Source organism: Micropterus salmoides, unplaced genomic scaffold (genome assembly GCF_014851395.1).
Source record: "Micropterus salmoides isolate LMB-PRFRI ecotype aquatic unplaced genomic scaffold, ASM1485139v1 Ms_hic_scaffold_20, whole genome shotgun sequence".
Taxonomy (NCBI): Eukaryota; Metazoa; Chordata; class Actinopteri; order Centrarchiformes; family Centrarchidae; genus Micropterus; species Micropterus salmoides.
This window is the reverse complement of record NW_024041151.1, coordinates 21311681-21337864: the sequence shown is the minus strand read 5'-3', so window position 1 is coordinate 21337864 and position 26184 is coordinate 21311681. Positions and strand designations below refer to the sequence as shown.

Below are 26184 nucleotides of genomic sequence, written 5' to 3'. Positions count from 1 at the left end.
TCTCGTTTGGTGTTGGCTGTTTACATTTGGTCACTGGGATGAATATAGATGTTTTGTCCATCTTATTATGTGGAGGAATGAAAGGAATGCAACCAGCTGCTCTACTCTTTCTTAAAGTATAGGGATTCTGGGTCACAGTGACTGAGAAAAGTACACTGCAGAGACTATCCTTGAGTGAATGTCTTTTGAAAACATGTAAAAAGTACAAATATTGTCTACGTGGTGTCCACAAGCCAATAATATACCCCTTGACTATGGTACGGCAAACTATTATTATGACATTGTTATATTAAGTCACTGTACTTTGGTTAGCAAGTAGAGCTGCAACGATTGATCAAGTAATCGATTAGTCGACAGTGAGAAAATGAATTGCCTATTTTGATAATTGATCAATTGTTTCAGTTATTTTTTAAGCAAAAAAGCCAACTATTATTAAATATTAATATTAGTTGTAAGGATTTGCTGCTTTTTATTTATGATAGTAACTGAACAGCATTTGGCTTCTGGACAATTTATTGACACACAAAATAAGCGTTAGTTGCAGCGCTAACCCTAACCCTATTGGCAAGGCAGTGGCCCCTTTACAGCCTCTGTATTGTCGAATTAGGTTTTTGTTTTACAAATGGACTTGTGAAAATGTATAGGGCAGATAACATTTTCAGTTTTCATATTATACCGTGCCTGAAATCAAAGTACACATGACCAGGATAGTTTTTTAGTTTTTCTAATTAAACTGCGATTAACATCTAAGTTGTTTCACTGACCTACACAAAACTGAACGATACAACTGAACAATATGGACACAGAATATTCTTATTTTTGTCATATACTGCTTTCTTGGCAAATCAATCACATTTTTTTCTCCTCTGGTACGTGAAATCATAGAAGAGTGTGAGTTCCAATTGCATTAAACCTACAAGAACTGATCTTTTGGCCACTTGGGGTCAGATGAAAGAAGTTATAAACACAACACCGATATATTATCGTTTTTAAAGTTGATATGGCTATTTGTTAGCGTCCAACATTTAGAAAGCGACATTAGCGCTTGTGTTTCTGGCCACCTGGAGAATGTAATTCCAATATTACACAGACATAGCATTCGGCTGCATCTGAAAACAACACTGATGAGAGCGGCATGCTGAAACGCTCCCTAGCGCTGAGGGGAACTGCACTACGAGCATCACCTTTCACATATACATTGTCATGTGATCCATCGTTAATAGGGCTGTGACGAGACACTTAGCTCACAAGAGACACGGGTTTACGAGAGCTAGACAAGACAAGATTTTAATACTATTTTAAGGAGCTCTTCAATGCTAAATTATAGGAAATTTTTCAGCATTAATCACTTAATTTCCTGCATTCTAGTGATTTCTGCACCAATTTATGGAGGATCTGTTTTTATTTATGTAAAGGGAAACACAAAATTCAGGTGGCAGGTCAAAATTCAAAATCTAACAGAATCTAATGCAGTGTAGCTCTCAGGCAGATCAACTTTTCTCATGTAATATAAGCCCTGCTGAGTCAGCACACACAGGCATGATTTAGTCTTCCCTTCCTCCTCTTTGTGTCTTTTTTTGGGGAAGTACCCTCTTTAAATGCGACTGTGGCACCTTTTCACCTCAATGATAAATAAATTCATTTTAATTCAGTTATAAACTCCTGGACTTTAATAGCTCCTGTGTTTCAGCAGGTTTTCTGCTCATGTTCAAAACTTTCTGCACAATTATAGTCTCTCCCACATATGTGTGTTGTCTGAAATGTTGGGGAAAAATAACATCATCATTTAATGAGTAATCATAATCATTTAAAAAAAATCTACTTGGCTATATTGCTGTGCATTATGTTATTGCTCTGCTGGTAGCAACATTATTCCCTTCAGACCGTTTGGAAAACGAAACTAACCGACAAGATGTGTGATCAGACAGAAATCTCACCACAAATCCACACACGTTAACTTCAGCAGCTCCAATAAAGTGCAGCTCAGTCCCAAACAGAGCAAGGTTCCACTTCAGTTTTGAGATGTTGCAAAACTCTACCAGCTACGTTATCGCTCTGTCACAACTGTCTGAACTCGTAGCACCGCGACAGGTTCACTTGGTTACTATAACGGTGTACATTGCCGTTGATTCTCTCCCTGAGTCGACTTCATCAGTTATACATATATATATATATATAGTTATTTGTTTTTAACTGCGTATGAAAATTTAGTGTGGAGTGTGGAGAAAATATCAGTTGCGTGAGTCTTGCCAGAACTTTTAATCTCTTGCCACGAGATTAACTGTTAATATAAAAATATTGATTATCGGCTTTAAAGTTTGTAGCTAAGAGTCTTATGTTCCACAACTAATTGCTCAAAACAAGTTCGTTTCACTCTGATATTTCTCTCATCCAATAGGATTAATCAATCCTGCAAGATGATATTGTTTACACCACTAATGAGTGCAGAAATGTGGTCATTGTGAAGAAGTGCACTTTTAACTGTCCCATAAAAATCAGAGAAATTGAAAGAAAAGTCAGTTTGGTTTAAAAACACCAACAGAGTTCTTTAGAAAGAATCCAATTTGGTTTGGATGTGTAGCTAAATCCAGACACGCACACACAGCACACGTACATTCCCTCCCCCTAAATCAGTGCCACATCTGCAGACAGTGTAGGAGTGGTTTACAGTAAAACCACCAGAGCTACAGTGAAATTACAGAAGTAAATCAAAACACTCACAGACTGCGCTCGCTCCCAGATGTATCTTTTACTTTTGTTTTTAGTAAGAGCGTGGGCAGCCCACCTCCCACCTCAGACATCTATTGGGTTTAACGCTTTATTGGGAGGATTGGGAAAGAGCAGAATGAGAGAGAGGACTTCATACCTATATAGAGTTGAAAGAAACGCAAGAGTGCCTCCGCTGTATCTTTAAAAAAAACAGTTACATGAAAATGTGTGTTCACCTCCTTTTAAATATTTACTTTTCATGGGTCGTCAGCTTTAATTAGACACTGAAAAGGAGGGAGAGGTAATTGAGACCAAGAGAGGCAAGGAGAGTGAGAGGAGAGATGTGAACCGGTGTGTGAACCAGTGTCAGACCTTTACATTACAAATGAACAATAAAGCCAAATCTGCATGTATGTGTTGTATAATTCTGTCCATGCTAATTTTACCCACACAAGATTATGCAAGTTTATCCAAAGTAGTGCAAGTCATAGCTGTGACGCATTTTCATTTGCCCGCATGGCAAAAAATACCACACTTATTAATAGGTTGTGTTTTTAATGACCCAAAATCCAAAATTTAAATACTAGCGTCTTGATGTAAATGTGATCTAAAACTTATATCTGTGTTCTATATTTCCTTACAGAAGAAAGAAGGAGCTCCTACATAACAAAAATAAAATAAATGACACATCAAATTTGAACAAATTGTCTTTTTCCAGAGAGTGACAAACACACTGCACACAAGCATGTTGCTAAACAGTTGGCCATCATTACACTGTAGTAAAACTGAGGTTGAGTTGGAATTTTCTGTGCTGTGATTCACATGTTTATCATGGATTTCTTGGAAGCAAATGTGTAGGTTTTGGCAGAACATTTAGTATGAGGGTGGGTGAAACGGTCCACCTTTTCCACGTCTTTCCACAGGTGCTTATGATTTTTTATATGCTCAGTGTGCTGAAACATGACTTATTATAAGTATGCACACAGGTTTCAGGCACTTAAAAAGTCTCTGACAGAAAAATATTCACCAAGCTTTTATGTAAAGCAGATGTAGGTCAGTGTAAGGAATGTAAGTGTGGGTCATGTCTGTGAGTGTGTGTGTGTGTACCTCCCATCCTCAGAGGATATCTGTGTGTGTGACACGGAAGTCAAGGGCACATCCAGGAAAAAGGCCCTCTGTCCCACTATCATCTATCACTAGCAACCATCACAGGAGTCCACAAGATGAGGTGGAGGGGTAAAACTAGAGAAAGAAGAGGATGAGCAACAGGAGTTGATGTCTTTTTGGCTCCACTCAGAGAGCCGGCAGAACCAATTTGTTCATCAAATTTGCAGTCTTCTTCAAAAGTTCAAGTTTGTAAGTTCAAGTAACATTAGTCACGTGGAAAGTGGAAAGGAAACTCTCACTAAGGGTGCACCAGTTGAATTTGTTTCCTTTTAGTTAAGAAATTTATCCAGGTGACAACAATGTCCCTTTTCATGGTGGTGAAGTTTTCTAGGAGTGAGAACACAACCCACACCAAGTACACAAAACACAAAGGATCACAAGTATAAAAGGATGATTGTTCTGATAGGCAACAGTTTCCCTCGCTTGGTTTGATGCCTCTTCATGTGTTCATATCCGTTCTTAACAGCAGGAGAAAGCACACACAGATGACGACTGATGTCATCAATTACGTAATCAAACGCATGCATCTTCCCTGTTGTTTCACTAAATGAAAGCCAAAACAAAGACAACCGGCAAAATCGGGACATTTGCTATGAAAGTTGGCATCACAGATCAGCTGCCTGACTCATAATGGAGCACCTGATCAGCAGTCCCTGTCATTACATGGTTGCTGTTGCCGTGGGTGAAAGTGATCCCCTTTCTCCCATTTTAATGTTGCCATAGGAACCCAGTTCACATGTTGCAAGGTGTAATAGAAAGATGGATCACTTATAAGATTCAGCAGAGCAGTATGAGTGACTGAATGAAACAAAGACCGCACAAATGAATGGGGAACAACGTTTTGTTTCTTTTCTTTTCTTTTCACAGGGAAGGTGATGATGAAGGGTAAATCAATGCACATATGCTCAATGCAAATGAATGTACTTAGGTACTTGTGTTTTTGAGAAGTCACAGTATCATTAAAACTGATCAGAGGCCGAGTTTAAAATATGTCTGAGGATCTTTGTTGTCTCTCCAGTTAATAATATCTACAGTGTAATGTGTGTAAGAACCTACACAAGTGAAGTAGTGGCAGCTCTTGGGTAGTGTACACATTCTGCAATTTAAAAAAAAAAGTTTGAATATTTAACAACCATAAGGTCACTATTTTCTACAGAAAAACACTGATTGTTGGCCACATATTGTCTCCAAGCAGGATCAGGGGGCTTCCAGTCAGACCTCTTACTGGAAGGCTGAGTCACCCGTCTTCCTCTTCCCCCTAATCCCCCCCCAACTCTCATGCCCCTTTCATAAATCCCCCAAATCAACTGCTCCTCTAAACCTGAACGATCCTCATGCTTGTCTCCTGCTTCAGGTCTTCAGGTATGCAAACATAAATGCAAAAGGACAGCTAGAGCATGTTGGCATTTGAAGCAGGTTGGTGATATTGTACAGCTACATTATTTCCTCTCTTTAACTTTACAAACATATAAGTGCATGCGTCCTCAGAGAAAAGAATGTCTCCCACCCCTCTGCCCCAAAACCCATTATACCCCGTTCACTCCCCTCCCCCGAATCTCCCCCTTTCTTATCCCCCCTTTCCCGAGTCGTAATGATCTCACCCAGCTGTCACTGTGTAATCCCACCCACACTCACTACAGCACTAAAGTCTGCTGCTGCTGCTGGTGGCGGCTGACATCATTTGTTTTGTCCGTGTCACCGTTTCCCTGAAATCCAAAACACACTGCCAGTATGTCAGCTTTTTTGGGGGGCATTCTGGTTTAAGTTTCAGTACTGAACTTAAAGTTACTTTTTACTGAACAGGTAAAAGTAATAACTTTGTTATTTTATATTATGGAATTAGAATAAATAAACAGGATGTGTTGTGCAACTGGTGTTGAAATTAGAAATCCTATTGATTCAACAGACAAATGGAACTAAATATTAGAAACACCATTCAATATAATGCAATACAACACAACACCATCAGTAATTATGTATTAAAAAACCTAAAACTGAGTTGAATCTGATGAATGTAAGTCCACTATTCCCTCACCTCTGTTTTTGATCTCCACCAACTCCTGAGAGAAATATGACTCTTTAGCAGCTAAATGGTCCACTAGTAGCTAGTTGCTAACTTTGTCAGTCTGAGCAGGTAGTGTTAGAGTTTAGCATAAATAGGTCTTGCCTGCTGTGGCCTAAAATTACATTTTGAAAGCAGTGAGAGTAAACCAATGCAGTAAGGCGGCAAGCCAGAAATCTAAAACAAAGCTGAAAGACGCTCTGTAGAACTGAGGGACAAAGCAGTCAGGTGATAATTCTCTGTGGGTTCATCACTTATTGATTAACTGGTTTCATATACAAATAGTCATGTAAAAATATTAATTACAGCCCTTTTAATAGGATAATGCTGATGACGTAACACCAGTGTATTGCAGGTTGCATTAGATTGTACAGGTATAGCTAATAAACTGGTAACTCATTGTACTCTTAATTTCATTGTTTCTCTTGATGATCCTTTCAGTATCTGATGAATAATGTGAAATTGAGAAACATCTATTGCATTTTCTGTGTGAGAGACATGTAGGCCAAATGATGAGTTCCCGTAAATACAGAACAACTTAAAGAGACAATTCAGCGCTTTTTATGTGGATGTGGAAGTAGTGATGGTAAATTTAGTCGATTCGCGCAATAAATTCCTCAGTGGATGCTATATTGACAGAGAAAGCTGACTTCACCAAGTTGTTCTTCCTGTCACCAGCACTGTAGAACAACTTACACCCACAGGCTGTGAAAATGTTGGACTTATGTTTTAATATAGAGGGTCAGTCAAGAGAAACTGTGTGAAGGTCAAGCCTAATTTGACGCCAAGTAAAAATAAAGAGAAGTAGGGTGGATGTTGCTTCTTGTGGAACTTTATATTGCTTTGTTGTTGGTAACTTACTCCCACAGGCTACAGCAATGTTGAACTAATGTTGTAATTCTGAGGGGCAGTCAAGAGAAACTGAAAATTAGGGCTGAAAAATAATTTGCAATACAAATTAATGGTAACTTTTGCATTTCATTTTCATTGAAAAAAAATATAAAAATGATTGATGATTTTTGCTCAGGGTCTGTACCAAACAAGCTTGCTCACTTACATCTGGAGAATAGTAGGCCGAGACATCTCTGTAGCACAGTGCTTTATTTATCATGGTATGTTGTGACACATTTTACCTTTGCAGCTTTGCAGCTCCTGCTATGTGAATATTGCACTTGGCCATATTGCAATTTCAGTAATATTTAAATTAATTGTTCAGCCCTAGTGAACATCAAGCCTCATATGAAGTCAACTAAATAAATGTAGTAGGTTGGATCATTTGTGGAGTGTTATGCTGCAAAACTAGCTCAGCTAGCGTTTTGTTGTTATACGGAAGCTCATTCTGCCCGTATGAGTGTGTGTTGCTGCTGTATGTACATTTTAAAAATGTAAAAGACAACCATAACCAGCAAGGCAGAGATGGCAGATGACCTTTAAGTGAGAATCTTTGTCACCTAATGCTATGTTTTGGCCAACAAAGTCCAGAACTGAAGAAGCCTGGCGAAACGTCTTCAAGTATCTTCAACCAAATCCAGTTGCCTTTGATTTGAACAAACCTTGGATAAAATAATGGCTAACGTTACATGCAAACATGAAGCGATGGATTAATGTTGTAATATTGAGGCCCAATCAAGAGAAACTGTGTGAATGTTAAGTTTCATATAGAGCCAACTAAATAACAAGAGTATTAGGTTGGATGTAGGTAACAGTTTTTTTATGATGCTTTTTGTGAAACTTTATACTGTAGTACTCAAGTTAGCTTTGTTGTCATACGGGAGCCCGTTCAGCCTGTATTTGTCTGTGATGCTGCTCTATGTACGAGACAGACATGCCCGGAAGGTAACAATATAGATGCATTTGAAAAAAAAATGTTGAAATGCATTAAAAGGAAAAACGCTTGGCAACATTGTGTAACTTTGATTAGCACCCAGCAGCTCGGAGCTGTAGCCCCCTTTTACACTCTCTCTTGTTAGAAGACAATAAAGTCATTAAAGTAACTAATGACAGCAAATTCTCTCTTTTGTTATGTTTGGGAACCATTTTAAGGCTAAGAAATGTTGCATAAGATGTCTTTCAGAAAATAAGAACTCCTTTTGATTCATTGCTTTTTGAATATTTTGGCTTGTTTTTAACAGAAAGAGACAGGTGACATTATGAACAGGGATGACAATGCGTGACAAACAAGGTGGAATTGAAATCAACAACTACACATAGAATATATGGCTGCCAACTGTACTGAGGAAGGAGAGCATAAAAACAAAAGTATCTGTATGCCAAACACATCCGTACAACAATATTTGGATAATGGTGGTAGTGTTTACGTCATGGTGACCACTAGATAAGTCTGACCTTATTTACATTGACATCTTTGATTTTATATGCCACCCTGACAGGAAGTCTTCCTCAACAGCACCCGTGGGTGTCAAGCAGCCAATTGAATAGCCAAATCTCATGAGGGCCCTCACCGAGCGTCGCCACGGTCAAATACCACCGGAAGGAAATTTGTGTGCGGGTGTGCATGGGCGTACTGTTGTTTGAGTGCATTTGTGATCCACACACAGATGAGTGCAGCCGGAAGCTGTGTGCTCGGGTGCCTGGTGTAGGAGTTGGGTTATTGAAATGAGAAAACCCTGAAGCCTGAAAGACTCAGAGTTCAGCTATTCTTGCCCGAACAGTTATGTGTCAGAATGTAAGAGGCGTCAGTGATCAAAAAATGAGCACCGCCCACAAACTCAGGGCCCAGCCCTCGTTTAAATCCAATGCTGTGTTTACGTAATTGATGTTTATGCAATGAAAAGGACTGGTCTGTGCTGAGGTGGATGGCAGCAGTGCAGTGGCAGTTGAGGGGGTGGGTATGGTATGCACCCACCTTGCTTTAATTATCGTATTTCAGAGCAAATTAGACTGTTGGAGGGAGCATAGTATATATATTTAGAGTATATTCTAAACATTTAGAGAAAGAGATGAGGTGTGTTTTTATACTCTCTTTTAAAGTATTTGTTTCAAGACTGTTTTAACCCTGCCGGGGCCTAAAAAGACCCACATAGGACACAAGTAGAACAGGATTCACTGTACATAGCGGTATTCCTGTTGTTACATGAAAACCTAATCTTCTTGTTTTCACTTCAGTTTAAGGATAACTTTGTGTTATGGGTTGAGTAATTTCTCCAGTCTCATGGGCTTGTGAAATCCTTTTAAAACCCTAATGGATATCAAGAAAATCACTGTCATCAAGGCTGTTTTTCTTAATTCCTGAATAGAAAGTTAATACAACAACATGCAATTAATGCAGTTCCCGTAATTAAAAGAAAACTCCTGTAAATTACCACTTTGCCTTTACCACTGTGTTGCATAGTGTACACACAATTGCTGAAGTCAGGTACAATTTAATGGTTTAGCAAAGCAGTTACAGCTCTATGTCTTGCAAGAGCAGCTATGATGAGCAGGTATAATTACCTGTGAGCAATAGTCTGGTTTGAATGCTCAAATGCAGTTTGAGGGTGCTTTCATTGTACTACACCTTTACACACAAACATTTTTATGTAAAAGTAGTAGGTGATGCCACAAAAGGGTTATAAATTTACTCTGAAACTCTTTACAAAATTAAAGTAGCACTTTATCCACCATCCACCTACCTCAAGTAAATAACACCTGCACATAATATTTATTCCAGCATCCTTTGAACTATGCTCCATCTGTCTATATTGTTTTATGTTTATAGTGTGTATATTTGTGTTCTCTATACTGTAGTTTGATTTTATTATTATTTCATTGTATTATTGTATGAGTAAGCACATCATGAGCAATGTACAATCCTGAGTCAAATTCCTTGTATGTGTACACACACCTGGCAATAAAGCTGATTCTGATTCTGAATTACCTATATTGGAGCATATCTGAAGATGCCAATCTGCCATCCACTGCAATCTGATCTCCATACAGCCCTGAAATGAAAGGCAGCCTAAGGCAGGTAGGAAGTAAACATTGTAGGAAATAATTACCTAATATGCAAAAACAATGCAACAATATGCAATGCTATTTTTCAAGACTATGTTTTTAATTCACAAATATCATCTTTCTAACAATAGAATAGCTTATAGTTGTAAAGTAGCTAGTTAATTTTCTTTCTCAGGATTTAGACAATCCTCCAAGCAACTTTCCCTAACAGTGCTTAATGGCATGATTTACAACATTTAACTTTACAAACTCAAAACCAAACTTAAAAGCTTATGCTCTCTAACAAACTATTGATTTTTAAGTCACTGAGACCCACTTACAGCCACACACTCACATTCCGTGGGTAGAAACCTTACACCTTCCATATTTCAGCTCTCCTACAAAAACATTGCTGCTCCTGGCTGCGGTTGAAAAGAAAGAACTCGACAGACAGCGACACAGCCAATCAAAATCTCCGGAGATTTCGATTTTTCAACTCCTTCGCTACGATTGGTCCGCACAGTCCCTGGAGGCACCCGCCCCCGTGCAGCCATTGGACGGTTTTCCCGGCTCTATGGAAGTCATTTGAATACGCCTCGCTTTGAGGCTCATTATCACGTCGCTGCTGGTTCAAATTGACTCAACTATGAGAAGCGGAGACACAATAGAGCAGAGCACGGCGCAGATACACTGCTGAGAGACTTGTATGTTACACACCGTGCAGCTTTATCCGGATCGGAGATTACTAACATATTGGATAGTCTTGTTTCTTTTCTTTTTCAACTCTTTCTGCCAGTGAACGAGAGATTGCATTCAGACATTGAGCTGCATCACACACAAGAGGTAACATTAAGTGAAGTTGTTCAGGGTGTGGATGATGGGGTTGTTTGTAGAAACTGTGCACTTTATTCTTTTAGGAGTTAAGCTTCATGGTCAGAGAAGTATTTCTACTGGATTAAAATCTGTTATGTAACTCCTGGAGACGTTTATTAGGGTAATAATAAGACATTTTACTTTTTTCAAAATGATGATGATGATGTTTATAGTCAGAATTAGTTTTTTTTTACAAGGTTTTATTTCATTGCTTGAAGGTATTTAGCATCAGGTTGCCTAGATTCTTTATAATTAAGGTATATCTCATGTTTTATAACAAACTTAATTTCCTAAAATGAAACTTTATAGTCTGAAAATAATGTTCACTCAAAAGCTTTTGTTCAGTCTTGTGATATTGGACAAGCCAGTGCTAACATGATCCTGCCAAATGTGTATGTTCTTCCTCCTACTTGCATTTGTTGTTGTTATTGTTTACCACCCATGTGAGTATATAATTAGACTGGCTGTCAGACACAAACACAAGTTACTCACCAGCACCTGTGATGGGACTGTGGTTACACAGCATGGCTTTTTCACAGTCAGCTTTTACTTTTACTGTGTTATGACTCAGTCAGACACCCATAATGTAGACCAGGCATGGTGGCTTAGTGCGTGTGTGTGTGCATGTGTGAGAGAGAATAACAGATTGTGTGTATGTCTGTAGGGAAAAGAAAAAAGACAATGGGTGTGGGTAGGCTACTTCTGACTAAACAGACTTTATTCCCTCCACACACCTCTATATAAACCACTGGTCTCTTAACTTGCTGAAATGTATGCCTCAGTGTTCTCCCACTTTGCACCCTTACTGTGACAGGCTGCTTAAAATAACCTCAAATTAAATGGTTTAACTTATTCAATAATTAACACAAAGGCAGTCTGAGGAGCACCGGCAACATTTAGGGCTTCAACTGGTCTAAAAACAGTCACATCCAGTTGTTTTCCAACTTTGATCTCAATATAAATTGTTCTTGTTGTGCTGTGAGGCAGTGGTTTGTGAGATCTGTGGGTTTAACGAGAATAGAAAATGTCTGCGTGTGAGAGAGAGAGAGAACCCCTTACACAAGCTTAGGTTTATTATATCGCAGCAGCAGAGGAGATAAAGTGTCTTTATCCTTTCTGACTCTAGGTTAATACTGTACTAGCCTACCAGATCGCACAAGGGATAGGTGTGTGTTTGTGTGTGTGTTTGTGTGTGTGTACACTTGAGTGCCTCAGTGCACTTATAACCCTGTGGGTGTGCGTGTATAGAGCCTACACACAAGGAAATGCGTGCATGGGAATAAAAGATGAAAACAGGAGCAGCAGTGGGTGAATTGTCTTCCACATATCTCTCCAGCTGATCTGAGTGTGGTGTCTGGATCCGGCTCTGTTTGCCTGTCCATCAGTTTGTAGTTGCAGGTTTTTCCAAATGGTCAGCGGCCTCCAGCGTCTGGTGTTTTGACCGCGGCTGCAGACCTCATCTGACCTGAGTGCCTACTCAAGCGTGAGGGGGCCAGTTTGTTTGAGCTCTCCTAGTTTAGTTTGGCAAGTTTGGTCAGGTGATGATGACGATTACAGTCTGGTGGTAATGGTGCAGAGTGGCCTGAAAGGTTGAGTCTCAGACCTTAAGCATGAAGAGAACTGTGATACAGATTGTAAAAAAACGTTCATGATTATGGGTATGCAGGTACTTGGACATCTAGAACAAAATAAAATCTCGACCGGCACATGTATTTATGTCCTTAATGTCATTAATACAGAAGAAACAGACTACTCCATTAAATAAATGGACTGAAGTGGGGCTGTAACAATTAATTTCATTATGGATTAATCTGCAGATTATGTTTTTGATTAATCGATTAATAATTTGGTCTAAAAATGTCAGAAAATAGTGAAAAATTACTAATACAATTCCCCTTTGTCCAAGGTTATCTCTATAAATGGCTTGCTTACTTTAACCACCACTTTAACCAGTCCAGAACCCAAAAACATTCAGCTGTTAAATCATATTTGTTGGCTTGTTTCTGCTTCCGCGAGACCCTGAAAGTCCCTGTAAGTGTTAGGATGAGACCTGTGGTAAGGCAAAAATTATATCAAGAGTTTCTTTTTAGATTGCCCCTGATTTTATTTTTCTGTATAGGGAATTTGAAGGCTCCTTGGTCAAAGTCTGTACCACATTCACCAAAACCTGACAGTTTCTGCACCACTGCCAGCTGTCATTTCAAGAGCAGAAGCAGTTCATCACATAATTAGGAAAAGTCTGTCCCCACTCTGTTAAGTGAGGCATCGTAGATTCATCTTACTTGGCTTTCATGACATTCTGATGTCAAGGATAGTCACTTCACCTCTCACAGGAAGTAACAAATCAAAGTTGGAGAGTGAAATCCTCTCAACATTGGAGGAAAGGGAAAAAGGGATTCTTCCTCCCCTCCTTTGTTTTTCTTTTTGCTCTGGTTACTGACCACGTCTTAAGGCTTTCTGTGAATAGTGGTGCTGTTTAAAGGGTTAAATCATCTACGTGTAAAACAGTTTAGTGTGCAGCTTTGACATAACCACGAGCTATGAGCACAGCTTGGACTTTAACCTCATTTATTGTTACAAATAAAGGCTGACCGTGAAGGGTTTCCTTCAGCCTTACACGCTTGTCTTGCTCACACTCCTTACCTGCTGTAGTTTATTAGTGTCAAAGTGCATAAAGTCCAAAGTGGAAAAGAGATAGCATTGCATTACATTGGCCTGTTACTAGTCTGATAAGTTTCACAGGTCCTCTTATCAGGTGCAGGCTGTTCCTTCTGCTTCTCTTGACAACTTTTCTCTCACACCATGTGTCCACATTGCATTAACCTACATGCTGAAGTTACTACACTTAAAGGGGCTTGACATTCCTATTGTGAACACAGATAATGGCACTTATTAGGAGCCCCAGTGGAAGTGATTATATATCCCAATCACAACAAACTAATCCGTAAATTAAAAAACACACAACTTCACAGTGCTTCACAGCTAGCTGTTGAAAGACACTAATGTTGAATTGGTTTCTAGCTCCTGGTTCTGCTTAAAGGCCTCAAATTTGTTTAGACGTCACAAAAAGCAGGAGTCTTTACAAACAAATCTTCTCTTGTTCCTTTCAGCTCCTGTTGTGGTTAAACTTCAGGGGGTTTCAGCACTGTCTATTATTAGGTCAGCGGGTATGTAGATGTTCACTTGAGTCAATTGGCTTTGAATAAGGACAATTTAGACTGACCAAGTTAGCTGCTTGCCCACCACGATGCACGGTTATACTGTTATGTTTTATACTGTGAACTAAATGAGCGCTGCTGCTGCCCTCAAGATCCTTGGGCCACGTGCAGTTATATCTGCTTATGTCAATATGCGAGTTTCAGTATGCTCCTTCACCAAAGTCACAAAGACCGATTGCTTTACCTTTATTGCACTTGGCAAATAAGTGTGGACTTACGGCGCATGACCTCACAGTAGATGATGCCTGTCAAGGCATAAAAAGAGTTCACACCTTGCAGAAGAATGAGAAAGTCTAGCTTTGGTAGTATGACTGATGTGAAAATGATCCCAGCCTCGTTTCATCAGAGGCAGGGCACGGCATACAGTGGCAAGCAGAGTGTGTGAACGCTGTTATGTGCGTCTGATCTGCCGTGATCTGCTCTGATCTCTTCCCGAGGGTCTTTGTGCGGTTGTTAATGCCATGACAGGATAGATAATACCTCTATTGTTGAAGACCTCCCCCTCATTCTCCCCCTCCTGTTAAAACTGGTCTCAGCATAGCTGGGAGTACCTTTAAAAAAAAACACATTATGTTATTTAGAAAAAAATAGTCTGCCTAAAGTTCAATGATTTAGGTTGTTTTCAGCTCTGGAACCAACTGGGGTGAAATTAGACTTAAGCCATCAGTGCTTCTGTTAATCTGCAGGGATCTAAGGAGGAAGCAAGCCCAGCTGCAAAACAAATGGATGAACACCAACAACCCTTACTCAGTTTATTCATGTCAGAGTCAAAAACCCTCATACAGTAGGATATTTGACAACACCAAACACCAAATACTGATGTCTCTTTGAAGCAGTTTGGACACATTTTACTGGTTTAAATCCATTAGCAGACGATATTTGCAAGCAGCTCCATCAAACCTTCAATTACTTTTAACCTTTTGATGAACTGGGTTATGACATTTTAGGCACCACACACTACAGACTGTGCCATTTGTCCACACAGGAGATACTGTCTGTTGTGTCACAGTACAAAATGAACTTTAAAGCATGCAATGAGTATAGAGTATTTAAATATTCTTGTGTTTTTTTCTCAGCAATATCCTAACAAAAATGTACATTCTGCCTTTTCCTATATTTGTATTACCACATCAAACCACCTTTTGTAAGGCTGCAATTTTTCAAAAGTTTACAAACAAGAGAATTTAAACAATGCTTTAAATATAAAATTATGCTCCCAACGCCATCATTAAGTCGTCCGTAGAGAGCCCAACCTATGATTTAGAGAGAGTAAAATTTCAGTGCTGCTGCAGGGAAGCCACAACTATCTAAAGGGTCAACTTTTCAGGAAGTCAGTCTGGAAAACCCAAGATTGGTTTAGAATTTTTAGATGTGTTTTCCATTTGCATAAGGTCACCTTTCAATGCAAACAGAAGCTTGGAGACAGAAAATCGGCATCCAGACTGTAGTAAATATTACTCAGTAGATTCTTATCTCAACTTGACCACCAGAGCTGTGCTTTTCCAGACTACATATTGTAACTTTAGGAAGGTAAAGCCACTGTAATCTTTTAGCCGAGTTAGAAGGAAAACAGCACAGATCACAGAGTTCAGAAGAGGGGCTGGCACTGGACTGGCTTACACTGGCATGACGCCAGGCGCTGTGGTACACAAGAGAGCATGTGTGTGTGTCGCTCAAGCCATCATTTGTTTATGTGTGACGTGTGTGTGTGTTTGGATTATACCGGCATGGGGCTAGGCGCCATGGTGGACGTGGTGTGTGTGTGTAAGATGTTGGCTCAGGCAGACACTCCTCTGTCGGCACTGTGATGGACAAACAAAAGTCTCCTGGATTCCTGCAGGGTTTTGTTTTCTGGCACAGTGTACATGCATGTGTATCGCTGTGTGTGTGTGTGTGTGTGTGTGTGTGTGTGTGTGTGTGTGTGTGGCTCGGTTTACGCATGTGGTTCCTAGACAGACAACAGTAGCAGGATAAAGATGGCTCCAGAGTTAAAGCAGAGATCACGCCTTTGTGGTGATCTAGGATCAGCTTACCTACCCCAGATCCAATTATCTACACCATTAAGACAAAAATTGCTGTCTTGAGATCATCCATCTGTTGGCCTATTTCTTTTCCTTATGCAGCCCTGATGCCAAAAAACTAGCTCCAAGAATGTGACAAAAAATAAAGTACGAGACAGTGGAAAAAAATCCTTTAAAAAAATTGTTTTTTCTTTTTACAGAATTACTTTGAGGGAAAGTGAATTTCACAAGGAGGTATCTTTCAACAGTTCAAAGCCAAAATAGTAAACAGAGTGGGGGTAAAATTATGTAATTAAGTGTTATTACTTTCAAAGACACGTCTAAGTCTCTGCTTTGCGTGATCGAGTTGCTCACAGCAAAAAACATCAACTACATAACAAGGGCGTGAAAGTGGGAGGGGTTGTCATAGTATAGTAGCAGGAAAACACATCACCAAAGGAGTAGTGTAGTCATGATTTGTAGTAATGATTTTTTGATTCATATAAAAGAGAGGGACTGAAAGATGGTCAGTCCTCAACAGCATTTTCAAAAGCAACATTGTTTATCCTTAAACACTGATGTTTGAACAACTAATGAAAAAGTATCTTTTTAACCTAAAAGGCATGCTAACTGTTTTAAGACAACAAAACCACGTATTTATTATGTGCTGTTTCCAGCTTCTTCCATCTGTGGATTTTCTGCTTTTTAATCTGTATTAATTAAATAAAACATTTGGGGGTTGGACTGTTGATTGGACAACAAAAGTGTATGAAGATGTCAAATTAGGGATGGACAATAAAACAATAACAATAATTATTGCAATATAATTTTTTTCAATAAAAATATAACAAATGTTCAATAAATATTCAATAAATGTTTGATTTTATTCACTTGAATCATATACGAATTAGGACTTAATTTTTCTTTAAGATGTTTATTCTGTTGAGGAAAAAGGACTGAAAAAGGTTTTACTTAATTTTATTTAAAGATATTTGTTTATCATAAATATTTTGAATGAATGTTCTATCTCAGATTTGTGATGTGATCCACTCTTTGTCATTAGGGGTTGACCATAAAGATAAGTTTAAGCCACAATTAACCATCAGGTTTCTTCAACTTTCACTCAGGAGCAAAAATCAGCATTTGAACTTGAAAGAAAAAAACTATTTGATACGTATCGTGATAATTATCGATATTGAAAGATATGAAACTTTTTATCGTGATAACATTTTTGGCCATATCGTCCAGCCCTATGTCAAATTTTGCTCTGGGAGAAGAAAGAACAGTATACATCAGTCTTAATTCAATCAGGAAATTCATACTACTTAATTCACACCTTCTCTAGGGCTGCGCGATATGACGAAATATACCAAGAGACTATAACTATATGAATTTGTCCACACTTTGGCTGTTACAAAAAATTGTGTTTAAATTTAAAAATAATTTGTGTTTTTTGTGTTGTTCTTGCAATTGTCTTGTGAAATACTGGTGATACTGGTACTAGTTTTAGCCTTTCAGGCTGCATGAGCAATGAGCAAAACTGCTTTATGGCACAATGGGTTTTCTATGATTTTTCATGTATGTGATGAAATACCAGATATTGATGGATTACCCATAAACACACATTATGTCTGGCCGCTTTATTCAATAACAATTTCTCATTTTCTCATGTCTTTTCTACAGGTCATCATGCCTCCCACAACCCCGTATGCTGGAAAGTTCAACTCGTATGGCAACAACAACAACCATCCTCAGCCTCACAGTCCGTACCGCAGCGGCACCGCCCCAAAGCCCACGAAGGAAAGCGTCTACAACGGCGCCTACTCTTCCTCAGAAAACCCCTACGACATACCACAGCCTCACACTTCGTATCGCAGCTCCTCTGTCTCCTCTGTGACCGCAAAGGAGCATCATTACAACAGCTGTGCGCTTTCAGAGAACCCGTACTCCTCGTCGCAGCCTCACAGCCCGCGACAGCACAGCACTTCCTGTCCCGGACGCGCATACCGTCACACCAGCAGCAGTAGTGGCAGCGAGCAGTCGTGCCGTAACAACTCTGTGTCAGCGAAAGGCCGACTTTACGGCCACGGCGTCACCGCCAGCTATGGCGAAATGTGTTACCATGACAACAGTTTGGTTTCAGCATCCCTTGAGGCGCTGATCCAGCACCTGGTTCCCACAGTTGACTACTATCCTGATGTAAGTACCAGGAAACCTCTCTAAATGTTGTGAGAAACACGTTTCTTTTTGTGCTTGGAAGCAGACTTGCTCTGTTAGAGGAATGATGGCAGCAGTCCTGTTTGTGTCGTCCTTTCTCATCGTGTCTCTGAGAGATGTTTTGTTTTCCTCATCATTAGAGGTCGTATGTGTTCACCTTCCTGCTGAGTTCACGCCTCTTCCTGCACCCATATGAGCTCATGACAAGGGTTTGTCACCTGTGTGTGGAGCAGCAGCGGTCCGGAGACACCCTGCTGGATAAGGTGGGCGGATTACACGCACACACACACACATGCGCACATAATTACAACACAGTTATAATTATTTCTCTCCATTTCACTCTCCCACACAAACTCACCCACCTTAATGTTGTCACACTCTCTCACCCACAGACACACACACAACCCCTCTGTAATTCTTTTTTGGGAGAAAATATTTATCGACTATTTCATAAGCAAAGAAATTCCAGTCAGACAGAGTTGTTTCAAACTGACACAAGGGAAATAAAAGTGAAGGGGACACATTTAATGGAAACAATAAAGTAAACATATGAACAAGTAATAGCAGCTTATTTAGTAATATTGTCTCAGAAAGCCACAAACCACAGTGGCTATGTTTGTGCTGAAACATAAAGGTCACGAGGTTTAGATTTTGTTTCGAGATAGAAAACACCCATAAATGCTGTTGAATTATATTATATATATTCTAAGTCTACTGTCTAACATGCCGCATGCTGTTCTTTAGATCCGTTTCCGTGAGGTGGCGCCTAAGTTGGTGCAGCTGCTGACAGAGTGGACCGAGACGTTTCCGTACGACTTCAGGGACGAAAGGATGATGCGTTGCCTCAAGGACATGACACACCATGTGGCCCGAGGGGATGAGGTTAGTGTCAAATCTACAGTTGTTACATTTTAAAACAATTTAAAACAAAGAAGACATGAGCAAATGAGTAGCAAGGGATTCCTGGTGAGAAAAATTGCTGGGTAATGACAAGTCTATGACTCTCCCTGCCCCTCGGCTTAACAGCGGCCCAAATGCTTCACAGCTGGTTGCCAAACTTGTGCCAGACTCATGATGAATAGTATGTTAGACCACTGGAATGATTAAAGGTGGCAAGCAACACTAGCCCATAGCTAGCACCTCTGCTCAAGTATGCACACCCACATCCTTGCCAAAAATACCAGGAAGAATTGTTACTTTGTCACTTTGCTGATCTCTCAATGTTTCAACCAGCGCTTTCATCAGGTCAAAATGCTAATTTGTCCAAACGTTTGGTTTATGACTGAATTCAGCCCCATCAGTACTGTGTTAAGTGCAAATGTTAGCATGCTAACACTCTATACTAAAATGGTGAATATGACAAACATTATACCTGCTAAACATCAGCGTGTTAGCATTGTCACTGAGATTATTAGCGTTTAGCTCAAAGCACCTCTGTGCCTAAGTACAGCCTCCCAGAGCAGCTAGCATGACTGTACATCTAATGATTAGTGTTATGTTTGTGTCATGCTTCCAGTACTCTTGGCGAGCCATGCAGCAGATGACCCAGCGGCTGATCAAACGTCTGTCTGCCCTCGGCCAGTATGAGGAGGCTGTTGCAGCGCTCAACGCTGTGGCAATGGAGCGGCCCGCTTCCCTGAAAAGCAAACAGGCCTCAGGGCAGCGAAGTGATGTAATGAGCGTCTGTGATGACCCCTTCATCCTCGCCCAGCAGCTCACACACATTGAGCTGGTAAGATTTGGGACTCTTATTCTACTTATCTGTTCATATTTAGAGTTGCGATGCGTCATAATTCTTCTGTGTAATCATCTGTTGTGAGATCTGGAGACAGATCTGCAGATACTTTTTTAGAGGCCTTGTAAACTCATCTAAATTTAGAAGATTTGTTATTTTGGTGCTGTGAAAGCAGTGTTTAAGAACACACATTTATAGACTTAATAAAAATGTTAAACTGCTTTTTCTGCTTGTGTATTGACTTAACAGAATTGTTGTTTTACGATTGTTATTTTCAGTTTTATTGTTTTCCCTTAAACCCCTTTGTGTGGTCTGTTTTGCTGCAGCTGTGCATATAGAAAGTTTATCTATAGTCTCTTAAAGATTTTATTGCTTTCAGTTATGTGCTGTTTTTTTCTGGCAGCCCTAATCTTTAAACCACTTTTTAGAGGACATTACACTGACTTTTACTGATTTGAATAACTTGTTGTTTTTGTAATGACCCTTTATTGAAGTTACAGCCCTCCTTCGTCACAAATTTTTTTTATCACCATCTCCAGTCTTTTGTCATAAATTACAGTTATTGTTGTCCTGATGGTTTTCTCTCCCTGTTCTCTGCCTTCAGGACAGATTAAGTTTTATTGGTCCTGAAGAGTTCATCCAGACATTCGCCATGAAGGATCCTCTGGAGAACCACAAGGTACAATTGAGTTTGGATGAACAAACGCTGTGTTTTAGCTCTGTCTCTCTCTCCAGTTTCTTCAGCTTGTTTTTGGACACCATAGCTGAAGATATTTCAGCTTCACATTATCACAACCCTGTCAGAGAGTAAACATAATCACGACCTCTCAACCAGAAAACTTATTTCTTAAATGTGATTTGTTCCTCATTTCCTTTTTCCTTATAGTATTTTATGTTGCTGATTAAAATGATTTGTAAATGACTTACTTTCTACTACGAGATTAAATGAGTGATTTCACAAAACCATTAAAATTAAACTAACTCATTCCAGTCAGAATGAACGGACTGATGGATTTAACAGCCATGGCTTGCTGCATACAGCTTTTTCTGTGTAAAGGCGGCTTAAGAATACAGAAACATGTTTATAATTATCAACATCAAAAGAACGATACAGAAAAGCCCCAGATTGTAGTCATTTTCAAGTCATCCTTTATTATTTTGATTTCAAGTGTCTTCATTTTGGGTCTGCTTTGCGTGTAATTTGTGGTCTGCTTCAGTTCAAGTTAATTTGCTTTAGAAGCCACATGAAAGATCCCACTGGCAGATACATGCGAATTTGTGTAGCTTTTTTTATTTTTTTTTTAAATGCATCAGACACAGTATGAAAGTGCCATTCTGTGTGCGTCTATGTGCATCTAAGGGCTCTTTCCCTCCTAAGTGGTCCTGTGAGTCAGCTGAAGGGTCGTTTTCAATCAGCACTGCTGAGAACAAGCTTTGATATGTTGTATGTGACCGTGCTGCATCTCGGCCCTCACCGGTACTGCGCCACTTATATAAGACCTACTTTGTATAAAAGAGTGGTTGAGTCAGCGTAAGGGGTCCTGAAGTGTAGAGGGGAAGCTTGGAGTGGAGTGGGCTGCCGGTGTTGTGTAAGCATTTAATGGAGCCGTGAATCTCTGGGATTACATCATCACGGCCAAGTCAAGGTTATTTAATGCGCTTTTATAATGTTTATTTATATAAAAGTTCCTCTGGTGAACAGGTCCACTGCTGACTGTCTCTGGAAATGAGATGGGAATAACAATAGACACGTCACAGACTCCACTGTGCAGGTCCACGGTTGAGTGGGTGTGAGGGCTGTCAAGTAGCAGCAATCTGTTTCCATGGGTTCCTTTTTTATAAAATGATTTAGTGGCTACTCTTAAGAAAGGTATGAGCTGAGCAGAATTTGTCTGGTCAGATTTTGATTGAAAGATAAAAAATTAAAACGTGCTCAACATACCACAAAAAAAGCCAAAAAATTAATCATAACAAAAAAATGGTCCAGCTGTTTCCAGGGCTTTCATCGGCATCTTATGGTATTCCTCAGCAAACAGAGTTCAGTTCAGTATTTGCTGTGCATTATTACTCAGTGCTTTTGTCAGTACTCTTAGCACCATCTGCTGAGGGGAACCATGTGATACAGTTGAGAACTCCAGAAAAATCTAGTAAGGGTAGCTTTTTTCATGAATTAAACAGTGTGAATGTATTAAAAGCCCACAACCCAGTTCAGCTTTCTTGCTAAAATACTTTAGTCCATAAAACAATGAAATACTGAAAGAATGATATGGAAATACTGATAAAACCCCTAACAACATGTATAATTGTAATTCTGTGGACATGCATGTGTGTAAATGTGTCTTCTCCATCATTTTTGTTTTTTAAGGGTTTCTTCCGCAAGCGCAAAACCAGTAACCTGGAGGCCTACATCAACTGGTTCAACAGATTGAGTTACCTGGTGGCCACTGAGATCTGTATGGTATGTTGTACTTAAAGTTCAGAAATCTCTGCTATAAGTCAGTTTTACACACACCAGGGCTCTTGTTGTTTATTTGGCAAGTTTCAGCTATTCATCTATGCTTCATTCTGAAACAGGCAGCAGTTGACCATTTAGGGTTTGATATAAATAATTATGGACCAAGGAACAACTTCACAATGCTTACAAAACAAAACTTAATAAAACAAAATGCCTAAACTTCTCCTGTAGCATAATCAATATCTGGTTTCTGCTCAGAAAACATGTATTTATAAAAAATGATTAAGGTTGAAATTGTCCAGATATTTATTGGCAGGCGACGAAGGAGTCTGTGATTCACCTCCTGTTGTGTTCTCTCATTACAGCCAATGAAGAAGAAGCACAGAGCACGGATCATCGAGTTCTTCATTGACGTGGCTCAGGAGTGTTTCAACATCGGCAACTTCAACTCCCTCATGGCCATCATCAGTGAGTATTGGACATACAGAAACTCACATTTAACCAATGAAATGCAGCCAACATAGCTCCATCCCCAACACTGCTTGGATGACAAGTGATTTCTGTGCAGAATCACCAGGGTGCTTAAACCTGTGTCGGCACACATTATAAAGATAGTAGATCCTGCAGCATCCCCACATACAGCAGGAATCAGCTTTATTCTTGATTTCACAAACCACTTTGTCACAGCTTGTGTTTGAAGTAGGAAACACTGCAGTTAAATTGTTGTTCCATCCTTTCCAAATATAGTGCCAGTCGGAATTTAGGCTGTAGTTCAAGAAGTACAAGCTGAGTTAGTGGAGGCTCGAAGCAGTCCTGCCCGCTCAGTTTCTTAGGTCTGCATCTGGAAATACACTGTATAGTCACACTATCTCTGTCTCTCAGCTGGGATGAACATGAGTCCAGTTGCCAGACTGAGGAAAACGTGGAGTAAAGTCAACACCGACAAGTTCGAAATTCTGGAGGTAAAAATCTGAATACATTGGTGATAAAGTGGATTGAAGATTTTATGTTGCAATTACATTGTTTGCTAAAAATGTATGTATATGTGTTTGATCAATGTCTGTTTCTGTCTGACCTCATGCAGCACCAGATGGACCCTTCCAGTAACTTCAGCAACTACCGCACTGCGCTACGTGGCGCCACCCAGAGGTCTGAGACCGCACACAGCAGCCAGGAGAAGGTAGGAGAGCACACTGGATTCTTCTAGAAAGAAAAAAAACCTAAAGCCCTAAATGTAAAATGTCAATATAAACTTGCTGTTGCCTCTTTCCTCCAGATTGTGATTCCTTTCTTCAGTCTCCTCATTAAAGATATCTACTTCCTGAATGAAGGCTGTGCCAGCAGGCTGTCCAACGGACACATTAACTTTGAGGCAAGTCCACAATTAAAATGCCAGGTTTTATTATATTAACGGTGAAAAAAAAATAGAAGCTTATTTAAACACAGTAATATTTGATCATTCACTGTGAAATGATATAACTACTACACAGTAATGGGCTTTGTTAAGAGGCTTTTACATGTGATCTAACGTCTCCCCCTTGTGGCTAAAAATAGTATTACATTTACTTTTTTACTTTTTTCTTCTGATGGTATTAACAAACAGTTTTACTGCTGACAATCTTCTTTTTGTGCTTCATGATCTTAATGGTATTTGTGTATTTCCTGGAGCTGCAAGAGCCAGCCACATGCATTTTGTTAAACCGGTGTCAGTTTGTGAATAAAGTTTGTTGTCACTGTGTCCCAACAGAAACTGTGGGAGCTTGCAAAGCAGGTGAGCGAGTTCCTGGTATGGCGTCAGGTGGTTTGTCCGTTTGACAGAGACCGCCGGATCCTCCAGTACCTCGTCACCACGCCTGTCTTCAGCGAAGACGGTCAGTATATAATATTCTCTGCGTTTACCGTCCGGCAGTTTGCACCAAGTCGGAGGACAAATTAAAGTCAGACTTTGTCTTGTTTTATGGCTGCAGAGCTGCATCTGGCTTCCTATGAGAGTGAAGGACCTGAGAACAACATGGAGAAAGACAGTCGTAGGTCTCTTAGGTGGGTGTACACACACATGCACACACTCCAGAACAATGAAGTCTGAACCCTAACATATAACAAATCAACGTATTGACGCTGATTATCTATGTTCTTTTACACAGATCTTCCCTTCTGCATCGAGAGAATCGATCCTAAGAGAATGACAATCCTCCGTATGACTGTAAATGAACGAGGTCCTTTAAAGCTACAGCTTCCTCCATATTATCTTTGGACACTTTTTTACATCCCCATGGCCATATTTTAGGCCTTGGACAAATACTGATCTACAGGAGTACAAACGTAGCTCTGCCATTATTCTCACAGATGAACAGAAGAACATATTACAATATGTGGGCTTTGAGGCTTACAAGGAGCATAAATGATTTATAAATCAGATCCTTGATGACCACCCAGTGCCAAAGGACCATAACGCTGCAGTTATTAATATAACCCTCTGCCTTGCAAGCGTTCAGGAACTGGAATCATTTGAACCTAAAGGATTCCCAACAGGAGCTGGGATTACTGATTTGGATCGTCAGCTGTGCTTCTTCTTCTCCTTCCAGTTCTGTCCAAGGTGCTTGGATTTCACTGCAGAACATGTGTGGATCTTGTTTATATCTCCAGTTTACCTTCATCACGGCGAAACAGCTTCATATTGTGGAGGGATTCATGCTTATAAGCACGAGGGGCTGGTTTGGTCTCTGTGTCAGACACACATGGACCCGATTGGTTATATTGCAACATTAGCGCTGCTTCCCTGCGGATGTCCTGGCTGAGTTCGGTCAAAAACCACAAAGAGAGGAAACATCCACTCCGAAAGGAAGAGCTGATTTTCATTGATTTGTATTATAAGTAACAGGCTGACAGCTGCTTTAGAAGTGGTGCTGTATGCATTGTTGTCTTGTGTTGATTTTAACATCTTGAGCAGCCACTGCACCACATCCAGTCCATTTGCTCTCAATTTTTGCACAAAGCAGCACCAGTTTCCAGCTATTTCATTCAAGCCTTTTATCTAATTTAAACACAAGTCAGTACATCAGCTGCATATTTCCCAACACATTTTAGATAGACCGTTTTCATTAATCATGCTGTTTGGTTGTAAACATGCTGTGGCGTGCGCACTTTGACTCCGTATTGGTGATGCAAAATTGTGTCAGCAACATTATGCTAATCATGCAAGGTAAATGAAATGCACTTCAGTGGGTTCTTGTGTATTGTATTATAGGATACAGTGACTCCTATTTTTAAGGTGTCTTTCTATACAGTATTACATTGTTGTTTTTTGTATCAGAAGTTAAAATGTTTTTTCCTCATGTACTTTTATCTGTTTCACCACGAGCTTGTTGCTGGTTGGCTGGCTCTGCATTGGTAAGCTATTTAGTTAAGACAACTAGTTAAGACAACACCAGTTCATGTATGACAAAGAAGTGTTTTGTGTCTGAATGAAGCACAAACTGAGGTGTGTATGTGCAGCTTAAATACAAACAGAAACCTCACCCTCCTCTTCATCTCATCCGTAATGACGTGATCTTGATGTGCGCCTTTAAAATCTGCCTGTGAGTGAACGTGACGCTATTTGTATGATTTTTAAAAAGCTCATTTTATTTGTTTATTTGTTTCATTTAGAAGTGTTTTTCTCATCTGTGCTTCTTTCAATCTTTTTTTATGTGTGTATCATTTGTGTTACCAGTCAGGGTACTTATACTGAAGGTCTTTGTGAAAAGAGAATTATATTTTTTCTTTCAAATAAACGGAATAACTGACTAATGTGTTCTTTGCTTTGGTTTTAACTG

General features: G+C 39.7%; 1 protein-coding gene across 1 annotated transcript; it reads left to right on the top strand.

The window, feature by feature from the left end:
* The first annotated feature begins 10497 nt into the window (after window positions 1–10497).
* LOC119914186 (ras-GEF domain-containing family member 1B-B-like) lies at window positions 10498–26158 on the top strand. The gene is made up of 14 exons (XM_038733292.1): window positions 10498–10714; window positions 17646–18161; window positions 18320–18442; window positions 18924–19061; window positions 19696–19911; window positions 20519–20593; window positions 22280–22372; window positions 22735–22837; window positions 23252–23331; window positions 23454–23549; window positions 23646–23741; window positions 24117–24240; window positions 24337–24409; window positions 24514–26158. Exons 2-14 carry the CDS (start codon window positions 17652–17654, stop codon window positions 24545–24547), a joined length of 1761 nt encoding a protein of 586 aa, XP_038589220.1. The 5' UTR covers window positions 10498–10714; window positions 17646–17651; the 3' UTR covers window positions 24548–26158.
* The last annotated feature ends 26 nt before the right edge of the window (window positions 26159–26184 follow it).

Coding starts and splice junctions, on each gene's coding strand:
- LOC119914186 (XM_038733292.1), top strand. CDS start 17,652: ATGCCTCCCACAACCCCGTATGCTGGAAAGTTCAACTCGTATGGCAAC. Junction 18,162..18,319: donor CAGTTGACTACTATCCTGAT/GTAAGTACCAGG, acceptor CCTCATCATTAG/AGGTCGTATGTGTTCACCTT. Junction 20,594..22,279: donor ATCCTCTGGAGAACCACAAG/GTACAATTGAGT, acceptor TTGTTTTTTAAG/GGTTTCTTCCGCAAGCGCAA.